At 49.2% G+C, this 17,389-nt stretch overlaps 2 protein-coding genes across 3 annotated transcripts in view; both read left to right on the forward strand.

Moving 5' to 3' along the window:
- The first annotated feature begins 5,629 nt into the window (after positions 1 to 5,629).
- Positions 5,630 to 5,941, forward strand: LOC147091960 (histone H4-like). The gene has a single exon (XM_085976650.1). It carries the CDS (start codon positions 5,630 to 5,632, stop codon positions 5,939 to 5,941), a length of 312 nt encoding a protein of 103 aa, XP_085832776.1.
- A 4,873-nt stretch (positions 5,942 to 10,814) lies between these two features.
- LOC147091961 (uncharacterized) overlaps positions 10,815 to 17,389 on the forward strand; it is a 102,210-nt gene continuing 95,635 nt past the window's right edge. For both annotated transcript variants that reach the window (XR_015075251.1, XM_085976953.1), the window contains exon 1: positions 10,815 to 11,232. The gene's annotated coding sequence lies outside the window, so the exon portion shown is untranslated. The remainder of the gene's footprint in view (positions 11,233 to 17,389) is intronic.

A 17,389-nucleotide genomic window follows, 5' to 3' on the forward strand; every position in this document is an offset into this window, starting at 1 on the left:
CCATCCCTAATCGCCCCTGAGGAGGAGGTCGTGAGCCGCCTCCTTGAACCGCTGCAGTCCGTGTGGTGAAGGTACTCCCACAGGGCTGTTAGGGAGGGCGTTCCAGGATTTTGACCCAGCGACGATGCAGGATCGGCGATATATTTCTAAGTCAGGATGATGTGTGACTTGGAGGGGAACTTGGAGGTGGTGGTGTTCCCATGCGCCTACTGCCCTTGTCCTTCTAGGTGGAAGAGGTCGCGGGTCTGGGAGGTGCTGCCGAAGAAGCCTTGGCGAGTTGCTGCAGTGCATCTTGTCGATGGTCCACACTGGAGAGTATTCCATCACACTCCTGACTTGTGCCTTATAGATGGTGGAAAGGCTTGGAGTCAGGAAGTGAGACACTCGCTGCAGAATACGCTGGAAACATGAGGTAAAGTAGGGCGACATGGGTGATCGTATGGAGCAGAAACACCAACACAATTCCAACTCTTAATCCAATGACTACCAATCATTTCTGTGACTATTTTTTCTCCAACTCATTCTAGTCTGCAAGATGCTTCACGACGGCTGCAGCTGGTTGCAAAGTCTCCCGAGAGCTGGAGGACAACCGCCAGGATCATTCGAAGATTCTCGGGTTTATCTTCAAAATGTCAATCGGGAAAGTTGAACAGAAACAACGGCCGCAGCAATGATTTAAAAATAAAGATATTTATTGTATAATTCTGGAACAACCTCTTTCATCTGAAGGGTGTGGTGTCTCTGAAAAGAGCCTGTTGTTTTGGTTCACACGGGTAGTATTTCTGTTTGGGGTTTTCAGCCTTGGCCGCCGCCCGTGGGGCTGCTGCCGCCTTCTGGTCTCAGCAGCTCCCGGGCTTCCTGCCCCTGGAGGGGACCTGGGGCCCCCGACGGCTCCCGGGTCGCCCGACGGGCCTCGCCCCCTGGCGGACCCCGCCCGCCCTCTCCTCGGCCTTTCTCCGGCGGCAGCAGCAGCAGCAGGATCACCGGCCCCGGCCTCCTTCCTCCTCCGCCCCCTGGGCTTGTTCTTGGACGACCGGCCGCACCAGCGAGGCCTCGGTCACCAGGCTCCGCACCGCCTGCTTCACCCGCCAGTTGATGCGCGGCATGTCGTAGCCGGCGGCCGACAGCGCCTGCTTGACGGCGGCCAGCGACAGGCCGCGCCGCTCCCTGGAAGCCGCCACCGCCTGCAGGATGTGGCCCGACACCGTGGGCCCGCCCGCCGGCCGCGCCTTGGGCTGGGCTCCTCCTCTTCCTGGCCTTGCGGCCTCGGGCCGGGCCATTGGTCTGGTCGCCAGAAGCCATTTAATTTTTTCGCTCACTCAGCGCCTCCCCCCCTCCTCCGGCTGCTCCGCGCTCCTCACCGCGCCGAGTCCAGCTGCTCCGCTCAGCGCCTCCCCCCCTCCTCCGGCTGCTCCGCGCTCCTCACCGCGCCGAGTCCAGCTGCTCCGCTCAGCGCCTCCCCCCCTCCTCCGGCTGCTCCGCGCTCCTCACCGCGCCGAGTCCAGCTGCCGAGCGGCGGCCGCGCCTTTTGTAAGCTCAAGGCGGACGGTCCAGAGGCAACTCCTCCACCGGGACCCGGCGCGTGGCCGAGCGCCGCCTGCGACTCTTTCTGTGTGAGTGCGAGCGTGGAAAGATTTGGTTGCATTCTTCAAACCTTCAACCCCTCCCTCTCCCTAGGCGGATGCATCCCTTTTGGTTGCATTCCTCAAACCTTCAACCCCTTCCTCTCCCGAGGCGGGTGCATCCCATTTGGTTGCATTCTTCAAACCTTCAACCCCTCCCTCTCCCTAGGTGGATGCATCCCTTTTGGTTGCATTCTTCAAACCTACAACCCCTCTTTCACCCGAGGCGGTGCATCCATTATATTAACCATGCGAACTAAACTTTGAATTCGGGTTTGCCTCACACCGATTACTCCATTCCGTGACCGGTGGGCGCTGCGGGGACTGGAGTGCATTATCAACCCGGACAGTCAAATTTTAATTTAATTTGTTAAGTTTTCTTTAAAGTTTTATTAATTTACAGTCAATATGTTTATCCACCCCCATCAAAAAAGAGTACACCGATTACTCCTCGGATAACGAAGCAGTCCCTGCCCGCCTGCAGCAAGACCCGGACAACATTCAGGATTGGGCTGATAATTGACAAGTGCCAGACAATGACCAGCTCCAACAAGAGAGAGAGCCTAGCCACCTCCCCTTGACATGCAATGGGACTGCATTCTTCAAACTTTCAATCCCTCCCTCCCTGTGCGGGTGCATCCGATCGGGTTGCGCTCTTCAAACTTTGAATTCGGGCTTGTCTTACACCAATTACTCCTCAGGCAATGAAGCAGTCCTTGCCCGCATGCAGCAAGACCTGGACAGCATTCAGGCTTCGGCTGATAAGTGGCTAGTAACATTCGCAACTCACAAGTGCCAGGCAATGACCATTTCCAACAAAAGAGAGTCTAGCCACCTCCATTTATCTGCCCATTCTGCAAGCCTGTTTATATCTTCCTGTGTTTTGGTGCAGCTCCCCACATTATTAGCTCTACCCCACCCCCCAACCCCAATTTGGTATCAAATTGATCGATTTTTGTTAGGCAAAGTTATTAAGGGTCACGGGAACAAGGTTGGTAGAGGGGGTTGAGATACAGATCAGCCATGATCTCATTGAACGGCGGAACAGGCTCGAGGGGCTGAATGGCCTCCTCCTGTTCCTATTTGCCAATCAACAAATTTCGACTCTAGATCTCCGATTTCTGAGTCTAAATCATTTATATATATATATCTATATGGGGAACAACGGTGGTCCCTGTAGGACACCACTTCCCATTTTCTGCCAGTCCATGAAACGTCCCTTAACTTCGATCCTCTGTTTTATAGCCATCTTTGCTAAAATCACCAAAGTTTAGAACGTAAAGGAGACTGGGGAAACTCTCCAATTTTGCATTTTTAGATTCATTATAGATTTTCATGACTACGTAAGACCAGGTTAAAATTTGGTCACAAACCAGTACAATGGAAGGATATGCTTTTTGTTCCAATTTCTGCCACTGGAGCTTTTGCCCTGCCAAGCACTACCCCTGGGCACTGAAGAAAGCAACCTGGCCTGTTTGTCCAGTTCTCCCCAGGCTGAAGATGCACGGCAGTCTTGATCTCCCTGGACGGAATGGTTGAGCGTTCGGTATAACAGGCCTAACGAAAAGCCTTGTTTGTGACAAGTTAAAAAACATGTGATTAAGTAAAGAAAGGCTTGCATTTGTATAGCGCCTTTCATGACCTCAGGATGTCCCAAAGCTCTTTGCAGCTAATGAAATACTTTTGAAGTGTAGTTACTGTTGCAGTGTAGGAAATGCAGCAGCCAATTTGCGCACAGCAAGCTCCCACAAATGGGCAATGTGATAAAGACCAGATAATCTGTTTTTGTTATGTTGATTGAGGGATAAATATTGGCCAGGACACCGGGGATAACTCCCCTGCTCTTGTTCGAAATCGTGGCCCTTGGGATCTATTTACATCCACCTGAGAGAGCAGACGGGGCCTCGGTTTAACCTCTCATCTGAAAGACTGCAGCTCCGACAGTGCAGCGCTCCCTCAGCACTGCACTGGAGTGTCAGCCTAGATTTTGTGCTGATGTTTCTGGAGTGGGGACTCTGAACCCCACAACCTTCTGATTCAAGAGGCAAGGGTGCTACCCACAGAGCCACAGCTGAAAGTAGGTCCCTCTCACAAATCACCCCTGCCCTTGTTGACCTACTTTGGCTCCTGGTTCCCTAACACCTCCAATTTAAAAGAAAAGAAAGGTTGTATATTAATGCAAGAGGCTTTCAAAACAATAAAAATAAATTCAAGATTCCCATGGATTTGGAAGAAATTTCTAACTTAGGAGTGAACCTGCTTTGTTAGTTCATAAATGTCATAAGGCTCAGTCTGGGGTTTGAATCTGGCGAGACTTCCTGTTATAGAAGTCATCCAATTTTCACTACATTAATTCAACAGAACGAAAATCGGGCGGTTTCTTTAACGGGCAGCCGTTCCGCAACACCCGTTTTACGCCTGAGTGCTAAGGTGAAAATCTACCCCCTGGGTTTCTCCCCTTACTCTCCATCACGAATATCACCTACTTCCACCCCTGTGGCATCGCCAGCCTCCGCCCCTGCCTCAGACCATTTGCTGCTGAAAGTCGCATCCCTGCCTTTGTCGCCCCCCAGGCACGGCTATTCCAAGGCTCTCCTGGGCAGCCTCCCTTCCTTCATCCTCGGCAAACTTCAGCTTATCCAAGACTCTGCTGCCCGTATCCTATCCCGCACCAGGTCCCGCTCACAAATCACCCCTGCTCTTGTCGGCCTACTTTGCCTCCTGGTTCTCTGCCACTTCCAATTTCACAGGAAAGAAAGGAATATGCTGCATATTAACTTAAGAGGCGCACAAAACAACAACAATGTAGTAAAACATCCCAAGGTGCTTCACAGGAGCGATTATCAAGCAAAACTTGACACCGAGCCACATAAGGAGATTAGGGTGGATGACCAAAAGGTTGGTCAAAGAGGGAGGTTTTTTGGAGTGTCTTAAAGGAGGAAAGAGATGTCGAGAGACGGAGAGGTTTAGGGAAACAATGGAAAACAATGACTGAGAAATAGACCAGAAAATATTAATGTTGCATCCGTAGACCTTCCTATCTAGCAAAGATTGATTAGTATTGTAAACCATAGTAATCACATGCAATTGGAAATATGGGGAGCTGGAGTAACATTTCTATTAGGAATGATTCCTAGTAGTCTTGTCTGTATATTGGCAAGTGGCTGTTTATTCTGTCATTTGCTCTTCTGATTAATTTTTGTGCTGGTAAAGCTGCTGATGGACAACGCACATACAGTGGCCCTTGCATTCTGAAACCCCTGGAGCTACTTTCTAAAGCAAAGGTTTCACCTCAGATCACAATTGGGATTTCACTGATTGCTGGTAGGTGCTCAAGTCTGAGGGTCAGGAGGACTCGGAGAGTAGCCATCTCCCAGTCATTATTATATTAAAACTTTGTGCTTATCAGCGATTACAAGACTCTGTGAAAGAGGTGTCTAGGCTGCCTTCATCCAGGTTGCATCTAACTGAAGGCATCTCCCCACCCCCACCCTCCTGTTAACTTGTGAAAACCCGGGTGAACTGGAAACACCCCACAAAGGCGGTGGGGGGGGGGGGGGAGCAGTGGTACAATGGAAAAGTCGTCTGCTGGAAGGACCGAAACATGTAATGGGAGATAAAAACTGGGAAGGACTTCAATAAAGCACAGCTGAAGGAGACAAAACTGTGTCCAAAACAAGGTCTGGCACAAGGAAGATCGATTCTATTTCTCTCTCTCTCTCTCCACAGGTGCTGCCCAACCTGCTGCGTATATTCCGTGCAGTTTCTGTTTTTATTTCAGGTTTGACAGCATTCGCAGTATTTAGCTTATCTCCCCCACGGGTGCAGTACAATATCGGCTACTTGAGAAGGAACCGGGAGTCCTCATTTTCATCCTGGCTCCGCCCATTTATGGGTTTCCAACCAGGTCCGCCAGCATTGTATAAAAGGAGTGTGCGGCGCCAAAAACTCTTATTCCCAATTCAATTACTGGGGTTGTTTCTTTTGCAATAGCTTAAGTTTCAGTTATGACCGGCAGAGGGAAAGGGGGTAAGGGGCTGGGGAAAGGCGGAGTCAAGCGGCACAGCAAAGTCCTTCGTGACAACATCCAGGGTATCACCAAGCCCACCATCCACCGCCTGGCTCGGCGAGGCGGCGTCAAGCGCATCTCCGGTCTCATCTACGAAGAGACCCGGGGTGTGCTGAAGGTCTTCCTGGAGAACATCATCAGACACTCGGTCACCTACACAGAACACGTGAAGCGCAGGACGGTCACTGCCCTGGACGTGGTGTACGCGCTGAAACACCAGGGGCGGACACTCCATGGATTCGGCGGTTGAAAAGATTAAATTTAAATTATGGATCTGAACCAAAGAAAAAAGGCTCTTTTAATAGCCACCCATTCAATCGACAAGAGGTCTGTGAAATGTAAAAATTCTGGTAAACCTCACTGCGAGATTTGACAATGAGGGGCGTGGCAGGAGTAGGCACAGATAAGAACATAAGAAACAGGAACAGGAGTCGGCCATTTGGCCCTTCGAGCCTGCTCCGCCACCTCATCTCCACTTTCCTGAACTATCCCCTGATGCCCTTAATATTAAAACATCTATTTCTCTGTCTTGAATATACTCAATGACTGAGCCTCCTTAGCCCTCTGGGGTACAGAATTCCAAAGTTTCACAACCCTCTAGTGAAGACATTTCTCACCTCCGTCCTAAATGGCCGACCCCTTATTTTGAGACTAACCTCTGGTTCTAGACTCCCCAGCCAGGGGAAACATCCTCCCTGCATCTACCCTGTCAAGCCCTGTCAGACTTGTGTATGTTTCAATGAGATCACCTCTCAATCTTCTAAACTCTAGAGAATATAGGCCTAGTCTACTCAATCTCTCCTCAAAGGACAATCTCCCCATCCCACAAACCAGTCTGCTGAACCTTTGTTGCACTCCCTTTATGGCAAGTATATCCTTCCTTAGGTAAGGAGACCAAAACTGTACACAATATTCCAGGTGTGGCCTCACCAGGGCCCTATATAATTGCAGTAAGACATCTTTACTCTTATACTCAAATCCTCTTGTAATAAAGGCCAACATACCATTTGCTTTCCTAATTGTACCTGCATGTTAACTTGGAGTGATTCGTGTACAAGGACACCCAGGTCCCTCTGAACACCAGCATTTCCCAATCTCTCACCAATTAAAAAATACTCTGCTTTTCTATTTTTCCTACCAAAGTGGATAACTTCACATTTCTCCGCATTATATTCCAGTTGCCATGTTCTTGCCCACTCACTGAGCCTGTCTATATCCCCTTGACACTGCTTTGCATCCTCCTCACAACTTACATTCCCACCCAGCTTTGTATCATCAGCAAACTTGGATATATTGGAGAAGGGAGTTGTTGCTCGGGGTCCTGCTGTATCCTTGCCATCCTACTGAGCCAGAGAGTGCAATCTCAGGCAGCCGCTGCAGTGTTAGATGTGGCATTAACAGGGCAATCTTATGGCCCAGCAGAAGGAGGTAAAGAGTCATCTGTATCCAAGTAAACATTCAGTCACGTCCATCAGGTCGCTTACATTAGGTAGTTGGAGACGCGCTGGACACAGAGAAGCAGTGGGATAAAGAGGCATTAATTCATAATGAATCCTGCACTGTTTATTGGAATCACGTTTTCACTCTTACTGGGGCACATTTCTGTAGCAGGAAATGAATGGGATTGATATGTTTGATGGCCGGGGTTGGGTAGAGCATAATGGTGTGGATGGGTTTGGTGCATCAGTTTCGTTGGGAACATGAGTTCAGCAATGCTTGTGCTGAAGTGACCTTTGAATGTCTAATTGAAATGGTTGTCCATTAGAAGTTGCTGGGCTTGTCTTCCTTGCCGCCAGTCTGGTGGAGCAGCCAGCCGTGAGCTCAGCCTCTGTCGATCCTGACTGTCCTTCCTGTCCCAACTACTGCATGGTGACGTGTCTTCTGAGAGCATAATTATGCACTGTGCAGCATACCACTATAATGGATACCTTTCTAGCGCTGTGCAATAGGACAGCCCCCACACTCCACCCTCCCAGACCTGTTCAAGCAGCAGAATCTTTGCTTCAGCGTGACTATGGTGTGTTTTATGTGTATCGTTGTCAAAGAATGTGCCTCTTTATATTTGATTTCAGGCGTGGTTTATGGATGAAATATCGAGTCATGCTGCTAACGATAATCCCAGGTCTCCATGATCCATCTGCCTAGTCTAGGTATTCCAACAACAACCTGCATTCATATAGTGCCTTTAATGTAGTAAAACGTCCTAAGACGCTTCACAGGAGAGTAATCAGACAAACATTGACACCGAGCCACATCGGGAGATATTAGGGCAGAAAGACGGAGGTTTTAAGGAGCGTTTTAAAGGCGGAGAGAGAGAGGTAGAGAGGATTTAATTCCATTAAATAACGGTAGAAACATAGAAAAAACATAGAAACATAGAAGATCGGAGCAGGAGTAGGCCATTCGGCCCCTCGAGCCTGCTCCGCCAATCAATGAGATCATGGCTGATCATCCAAGCTCAGTACCCTGTCCCTGCCTTCTCCCCATATCCCTTGATCCCTTTAGCCTTAAGAAATATATCTAACTCTCTCTGGAATATATTTAATGAATTGGCCTCCACTGCCTTCTGTGGTAGAGAATTCCACAGGTTCACCACTCTCTGGGTGAAGAAATTCCTCCTCATCTCAGTCCTAAATGGCTTTCCCCTTATCCGTAGATGGTGACCGCTGGTTCTGGACTCCCCGCCATCGGGAACAGCCTTCCTGCATCTAGTCTGTCTAGTCCTGTTAGAATTTTATAAGTTTCAATGAGATCCCCTCTCATTCTTCTAAACTCCAGTGAGTATAAGCCCAATTGACCCAATCTCTCCTCATACATCATTCCTGCCATCCCAGGTATCAGTCTGCTGAATCTTTGCTGCACTCCCTCCATGGCAAGAACATCCTTCCTCAGATAAGGCGACCAAAACTGCACACAATATTCAAGGTGTGGTTTCACCAAGGCCCTGTACAACTGCAGCATGACATCATTGCTCCTGTACTCGAACCCTCTTGCTATGAAGGCCAGCATACCTTTTCCCTTCTTAACTGTCTGCTGCACCTGCATGCTTACCTTCAACGACTGGTGCACAAGAACACCCAGGTCTCGTTGCACTTCCCCTTCTCCCAATCTATTGCCATTCAGATAATAATCTGCCTCCCTGTTTTTGCCACCAATGTGGACAACCTCGCATTTATCCACATTATACTGCATCTACCATGCATCTGCCCAATCGCCCAACCTGTCCAAATCATACTGGAGTTTCTCGGCATCCTCCTCACAGCACACATGCCCACCTAGCTTTGTGTGAGTGTGGGGGAGGAGGGGGGTGCGAGTCCATGGAGGAATTTGAAAACAAGGATGAGATTTTTTAAATCGAGGCGTTGCTTAACCGGGAGCCTCTGTAGGTCAGCGAGCACAAGGGGTAATGGTTGAACGGGACTTGGTGCACGTGCGGACATGGGCAGCAGAGTTTTGGATGATCTCAAGTTTACGTAGGGTGGAATGTGGGAGGCCAGCCAGGAGTGCGTTGGAATAGTCAAGTCTAGAGGTAACAAAGGCATGGATGAGGGTTTCAGCAGCAGATGAGCTGAGGCAGAGGCGGGGTCGGGTGATGTACCGGCGGCGGAAGTAGGCGGTCTTCGTGCTGGCGTGGATATGTGGTCGGAAGCTCATCTGAGGGGGGTGGGGGGTTCAAATATGACACCACGGTTGCGAACAGTCTGGCTCAGCCAGCTGCCCATGGAGAGGGAGGGAGTCGGTGACGTGGGGACGCAGTTAGTGGCGGGGACCGGTCTTCCCAACATTCAGCTGGATCAATGTCGTGCAAGCAGTCTGCAATTTAACAGGGCAACTTATGGTACCAAAAATACATTTTTCAACCGAAAATGCTGGAAATACTCAGCTGGCCAGGCAGCATCCGTGGAGAGAGATACAGAGTTAACGTTTCAGGTCTGGGACCCTTCATCAAGTATTTCCAGCATTTTCTGTTGCTATTTCAGATTCCGCAGTATTTTCCTGTTGTAATATATTTTTCAAGCTGCAGCCATGTGGAGACTCTCCCCCACGTGCCTGAAACCAGCTGCAACACCATGAGCGTTTCTGATTGGCCAGTTGGCACCCCTTGTTCCTAACTCACAATAGATACTTATGCGCTGGTTCACCAATAGGAATCCTTCACTTTCTGATTCCTCATTTGCATACGACTATCTATTGAATAGCGCGTCCGGGAGACTTTCTCCATCACAAACTCTCGCGTCCATTCACCAGGCCTGAAGCGGCGTCCAGGGGCATCGCCCCGAAAAAGGGGCCGAAGAAAGCGGCCACCAAGAAGCGAGCCAAAGGCGACAAGAAGCGCAGGAAGACCAGGAAGCAGAGTTACAGCATCTACATCTACAAGGTGCTGAAGCAGGGCCACCCCGACCCGACACCGGCATCTCATTTACAAGCGGGTCGCTGAAAAGCTAAAATGTAATTAAATCTGTCAATTCAGGAACCAGTAATTTTAAAGGATCAATTTGCCATAATTCACAATTTAATCATGAATTATTCAGTCTCACAGATGCCATTTTAATGATTATCCAGTCCCACAGACGCTATAATTTTAATTAAAATGATTATTCAGTCCCACAGATGACAATCTTTAGCAGTAATGATTATTATTTAGTCTCACAAATGCCATGGTTTTAATTATTATTCAATCCCAGATACCATAATTTTAACGATTATTATTCAATCCCACAGATGCAATAATTTAAACAATAATGATTATTATTCAATCCGACAGATGCAATAATTTAAACAATAATGATTATTATTCAATCCCACAGATGCAATGATTTTAACAATAATGATTATTATTCAGTCCCACAGATGCAATGATTTTAATGACTGGTTAATATTCAGTCCCACAGAGGGCCATCACTTTAACAATAACGAGTCTGATTCACAGACGAGCTCTTATTCTATAAGCCGCCTTTTTCGTTGGTGTCCGAGGTTGGAGCGGATTGAAAAATGCGCCAATCAGAGGCGGAGATTTGCCGGGTTTTCAGCCAATCAGAAGACGCGGCTGGGCTGGGCGGGGCGGGGCCGGCGGCTGCTATAAAAGCCGCAGCCCGGAGCGGGGAGGAGCAGTTGGAGAACAGAGTTAGAGAGGATTCGGCGCCCCCGGGGGAAGGACAGCCGCCGCCCGCCCGCCCGGGGAGAAGGGACAGCAGTCGGCCGGCACCTTGGGCAACAAGGGCTCGCGGGTGGGCGGGGCTATGACCTCACCCGCGCGCTGAGGCGGTTGAACGGCCGGTCAGGAGCCACGTGACCCCGGAGCTGGCGGCGGCCTTTTAACAAAGTGGGCGGGCCACCAGGCGTTGCGGGCTGCGACTGGTGAGCGTAGCTGTCAATCTACGAGTTGCAGCCAATAGAAGAGACGGACTCCGTGAGGGACTTTAGGCGCGCGCTGCGTGGCCGCAGTGCGCATGCTCGGTGCTGCTCGCAGTCCCCGGATGAGGCTCCGGTTTGAGGAAGGAGATAAAATGGCGGCGGGACTGAGGAGCGGCGGATGGTGCGGTGAGTGTGGATCAGAGAATCTCCGGCATTTACAGCAGCGCCGGCCTCTCTCAGGCAATCTCTGGGAACATTGGGTCGAAGTGGGCGCGCGAGGGAGAAAGGTCAGAGAGAGGCCCATTGACTCAGATACACACTGGTCCTGGAGATGGACTGGGGAGAAAGGTCAGAGAGAGTCCTATTGACTCAGATACACACTGGTTATAAGAACATAAGAAATAGGAGCAGGAGTAGGCCAATCGGCCCCTCGAGCCTGCTCCGCCATTCAATAAGATCAGATCATGGCTGATCTGATCCCAACCGCCAATCCACTATCACAGAACCATCTCCTGAATCTAACAGAATTAGACACACGAAATAGGAGCAGGATCAGGCTACACGGCCCCTGGGCCCGCTCCGCTACCCACAGGGCCATGACCGATCCGAACCTAGACTCATGTCCAAATTCCTGGCCGCTCCCGTAACCCTTAATTCCCTTTACTTCTCGGAAACTGTCTATTTCTGTTTTAAATTTATGTAATGATGTAGCTTCTACAGCTTTTTGGGGCAGCATATTCCATGGACCTACCACCCTCTGAGTGAAGTAGTTCCTCCTCATCTCAGTTTTGAAAGAGCAGCCCCTTATTCTAAGACTATGCCCCCTAGTTCTAGTTTCACCCATCATCGGGAATATCCTCCCCGCATCCACCCGATCCAACCCCTTCACAATCTTATATGTTTCAATAAGCTCGCCTTTCATTCTTCTGAACTCCTCCAATGAGTAGAGTCCCAATCTACTCAACCTCTCCTCATATGTCCATCCCCTCATCCCCGGGATTAACCGAGTGAACCTTCTTTGTACTGACTCGAGAGCAAGTATGTCCTTTCTTAAGTATGGACACCGAAACTGTACGCAGTATTCCAGGTGCGGTCTCACCAATACATTGTACAACTGAAGCAATACCTCCCTATTTTTATATTCTATCCCCTTAGCAATGAAAGCCAACATTCCATTGGCCTTCTTAGTCACTTGCTGCACCTGCATACTAACCTTTTGAGTTTCATGCACCAGGACCCCCAGATCCCTTTGTACTTCAGTACTTTCCAGTTTCTTGCCATTAAGATAATAACTTGCTCTACGATTTTTCCTGCCAAAGTGCATAACCTCACACTTTCCAGTATTGTATTCCATCTGCCAAATCTCTGCCCACTTACTTAGCCTGTCTATGTCCCCTTGCAGGTTTTTTATGTCCTCCTCACTCACTACTTTCCCTCCCATCTTAGTATCATCTGCAAACTTTGATACGTTACACTCGGTCCCCTCCTCCAAATCGTTAATATAGATTGTAAAGAGTTGGGGACCCAGCACTGACCCCTGCGGAACACCACTAGTTACTGATTGCCAGTCTGAGAATGAACCATTTATCCCAACTCTCTGCCTTCTGTTAGATAGCCAATCCTCTATCCATGCCAGAATATTACCCCCAATCCTGTGATTTTTTATCTTAAGCAATAATCTTTTGCATGGCACCTTGTCAAATGCCTTTTGGAAGTCTAAATACACTACGTCCACTGGTTCCTCTTTATCCTCCCTGTATGTTACTTCCTCAAAGAACTCCAGCAAATTTGTCAAACATGACTTCCCCTTCATAAAACCATGCTGACTTTGTCCTATTAAATTATGATTATCCAAATGTCCTCTTACTGTCTCCTTTAATAATGGACTCCAAAATTTTACCTACCACAGATGTTAGGCTAACCGGTCTATAGTTTCCAGCCTTCTGTCTACTGCCCTTTTTAAATAAGGGTGTTACATTAGCAGTTTTCCAGTCTGCCGGGACCTTTGCCGAGTCCAGGGAGTTTTGGAAAATTATTACCAATGCATCCACAATCCCTACCGCCACTTCCCTCAAGACCCTAGGATGTAAGCCATCAGGTCCAGGTGATTTATCCGCCTTGAGTCCCATTATTGTACCGAGCACCACTTCCTTAGTGATTTTGATCGTGTTTAGCTCCTCCCCCCCCCCTTTAGTCCCCTGTTTGTCCAGTGTTGGGATATTCTTAGTGTCTTCTACTGTAAAGACTGATATGGACTGGGGAGAAACGTCAGAGAGAGTCCCATTGACTCAGATACACACTCGTCCTGGAGATGGACTGTGGAGTAAGGTCAGAGAGAGTCCCATTGACTCAGGCGCACACTGGTCCTGGAGATGGACTGGGGAGAATGGTCAGAGAGAGGCCCATTGACTCGGATACACACTGGTCCTGGAGATGGACATACAAGAATGGATTAGGAAAAAAAGGGTGGCTTTTGGCAGATACAAAGGACTAAAAGCAGTGGAAGCCCTGGAGGAGTACAGAAAGTGCAGTGGGGTACTTAAAAAAAGAAATTAGGAGAGCGAAGAGGGTCATGAAAAAACACTGGCGGGCAAAATAAAGGAAAATCCCAAGGTGTTTTGTTAGTATATTAAGGGCAAGAGGATAACCAGGGAAAGAGTAGAGCCCATTAGGGACCAAAGTGGCAATCTGTGTGCAGAGCCAGAAGATGTAGGTGAGGTTTTAAATAAATATTTTGCATCTGTGTTCACTATGGATAAGGACAATGCAGGCATAGAAATCAGGCAGGGGGATTGTGATATACTTGAACAAATTAGTATTGAGAGGGAGGAGGTACTGGTGGTTTTAGCGGGCTTAAAAGTGGATAAACCCCCAGGCCCAGACGAGATGTATCCCAGCCTGCTGTGTGAGGCAAGGGAGGAGATTGCAGCGGCTCTGACACAAATTTTCAGAACCTCTCTGGCCACAGGGGAGGTGCCAGAGGACTGGAGAACAGCTAACGTAGTACCATTATTCAAGAAAGGTAGTAGTAGGGATAAATCAGGGAATTACAGGCCAGTGAGCCGAACATCAATGGTTGGGAAATTATTGGATAAAATTCTGAGGGACAGAATTAGTCTCCACTTGGAGAGGCAAGGATTAATCAAGGATAGTCAGCATGGCTTTGTCAGGGGGAGATCATGTCTAACCAATTTGATTGAATTTTTCGATGGGGGTGACCAGGTGTGTGGATGAGGGCAGTCCAGTTGATGTAGTCGACATGGACTTCAGTAAGGCTTTTGACAAAGTCCCACATGGGAGACTGGTCAAGAAGGTAAGAGCCCATGGGATCCAGGGCAATTTGGCACATTGGATCCAAAATTGGCTTAGTGGCAGGAGGCAGAGGGTGATGGTCGAAGGTTGTTTTTGTGACTGGAAGCCTGTGTCCAGTGGTGTACCACAGGGTCTGGGTCCTTTGCTGTTTGTAGTGTACATTAATGATTTAGATATGAATGTAGGAGGTATGATCAGTAAGTTCGCAGATGACACGAAAATGGGTGGAGTGGTAAATAGCGAGGAGGGAAGCCTCAGGCTACAGGAGAATATAGACGGTTTGTTGGGAAAGAGCAGGGGAAATATCCCCGGTGTCCTAGCCAATGTTTATCCCTCAATCAATGTAACAAAAGGATAATAGCAAAATACTGCGGATGCTGGAAATCTGAAATAACAACAGGAAATGCTGGAAACACTCAGCAGGCCAGGCAACATCCGTAGAGAGAGAAACAGATTTAATAAAAAGATAGATTATCTGGTCATTATCACATTGCTGTTTGTGGGAGCTTGCTGTGTGCCGCATTTCCTACATTACAACAGTGACTACACTTCAAAAGTACTTCATTAGCTGTAAAACACTTTGGGACGTCTGGTGATGGTGAAAGGCGCTATAGAAATGCAAGTGTTTCTTTCTTCACTGGTCTCACCAGCGACCTCTTCTGGCTGATGGTTGATTGACAGACGATAGTCCGCGCATGCGCACAGGGAGCGATGGTTTGGACTGAGTCCGGCACAGCGACCCCTCCCGGTCACCAAGGGGGGGAGGAAGGGAGGGGGGGAGAAAGGGAGGGGGGAGCCAGCAGACCCTCTCCCCTCTGCCGGCGATGGCTCCGCTGAGCTCCGTGCCGCCCCACGCACTGACATGCCGAGCGCAGCGCCCCGCCCTTCCGAGGCCGGGCCTGAGACGGCCGATTGCGGCTGGCCGGGCCTGGTTGCCTTGGTAACTCTCCGCCTCCCGATCTCCGGGCCTGAGCGGCTTGAGACGGCCGATTGCGGCTGGCGTGCGCCGTGCAGCGCGAGGAGCTTGCAGTGAGCCCAGCCAGCCTTTACCAAGATGGCTGGCCGCTGGTTCGGAATCGGGCGCCCAGGCTTCGAGGCCTGCCTGGAAAAACGGTGAAAGGTAGGAAAATTATAGAGGTTAGAAAAAAGATTTACAAATGAATTAACTTTTTTAAACATTTTGTGTTTTAAAAGCGACTTTTTTTGGTGGAAATGTAGATTTGAAAAGAAACACGCAGAAAGCAGGAAAAAGAAATGAAAAGTTTGGAATCAAGATAGCGTCGACTCACCTCGGTTCAGAACGATAAGGCCCGCCCACACAGGCACCGATTGGTCGACCGTCGGGTCACTGGACCGTACGATTGGTCGACCTCGATGTAACGCAATGCTAATGAGCAGATAATGAGCGGAATTTTAAACGTTTTTTGGATACCGCGGGCGCAATTTTTGTCCAGCCAAAACGTAAATACGCTTACGACCGTTCCGGAATCGCAAGCTTTCTTTTGATGTAACGCACGTGTAGGTACGCTCTATAACTTTAGAGTGTATAGCCGGACAGATAGACAGACAGACAGACAGATGTATCCTTTTATATATTATAGAAGAAGAAGATAGAAGATAGATAGCAGATAGATATAATATATATATATATATATATATATATCTCTCAAGAAAAGCAGTGGTCCTAGTACCGACCCCTGGGGAACACCACTGGATACCTTCCTCCAGTCTGAAAAACAACCGTTCACCACTACTCTGTTTCCTGTCACTTTGCCAATTCCGTATCCATGCTGCCACTGTCCCTTTTATTCCATGGGCTTCAACTTTGCTGGCAAGCCTATTATGTGGCACTTGTCGAACGCCTTTTGGAAATCCATGTACACCACGTTAACCGCATTGCCCTCATTAACCCTCTCTGTTACCTCATCAAGAACCTCAATCAGAATCAGAGCGGTCAGGCCCAGCGGACGTGCGACCAGGGCCCTGGCACCAGGAAACCCAGGGTGCAGCGCCTCCCCCATCCGAGCCGCCGCTTCCCGGTTTCTTCAGCCGGTTCCACCATGTCAGACTCGGGACAAAGGACAGGAGCCAGGCTCCCAGAATGGCCCGCGGCCCCGGGGAGCATGCGCACTCTCAGCGGGTAAATCAGCGCGTTGAATAGAGTGGTTTCTGGGGCGCGGTGAATTGTGGGTGCTGCGGCCACCATTAGCAGCTGTGGGGAAGAGTTTTATTGCAGGCTGACGGAAGTCGGTCCCTGGCCGCCTGTGTAGGTCTTTTTGTTGCTTCTGTTTGAGCTGGAGTGGAGATGGAGGAGAAGCTGCTGGGTTTAATCCCCAGTACTTCTGAGTCCAGGAGGACCCAACAATTTCCAATGTGAGACTGTCAAAGGAGGGGGATTCTGGGGAGATTAGGTTGTTACACAGACACTGTCCCTACAATGTAAAAGAGTATTGTTTTAGGAATAAGTATTTCTGTAGAGGCTTTTAATCCAGTTTACATCTGCAGATTTGTTTTAATTCATTCTTGGGATGTGGGCGTCGCTCGCAAGACCAGAATATGTTGCCAATCCCCATGTTCCTGTTGAGAAGGTGATGGTGGGCCGCCTTCTTGAACCGCTGCAGTCCGTGTGGTGAAGGTACTCCCACAATGCTGTTGTGTAAGGAGTTCCAGGATTTTCACCCAGTGATGATGTAGCAACGGCGATATATATCCAAGTCAGGATGGTGTGTGACTGGGAGAACTTGGAGGTGATGGTGCTCCCATGCACCTTCTGCCTTTGTCCTTCTAGGTGCTGGAGGTTGCGGGTTTTGGAGGTTCTGTCAAAGTTCTGGTCGAGTTGCAGATGTATAAAGTCCATCTCCTTCGCCCCCTCCCACCTCTCTCTCTCTCTCTCTCTCTCTCTCTCTCCCATAGAGGCCCAGACCAGGTGGCAGATTCCCTTCACTGAGGGACATTAGTGAACCAGTCGGATTTTATGACAATCCGGCAGCTTTCATGGTCACTTTTTTCTAGTGCCGGCCCCACAAATAAC

The sequence above is a fragment of the Somniosus microcephalus genome, unplaced genomic scaffold (genome assembly GCF_052327205.1).
Source record: "Somniosus microcephalus isolate GS21.2 unplaced genomic scaffold, FLI_Smic_1.0 unresolved_chr3, whole genome shotgun sequence".
NCBI classification, from domain to species: Eukaryota; Metazoa; Chordata; class Chondrichthyes; order Squaliformes; family Somniosidae; genus Somniosus; species Somniosus microcephalus.

What these genes read in the sequence shown, in the direction of transcription:
- LOC147091960 (XM_085976650.1), top strand. Translation starts at nt 5,630, where the DNA reads ATGACCGGCAGAGGGAAAGGGGGTAAGGGGCTGGGGAAAGGCGGAGTC.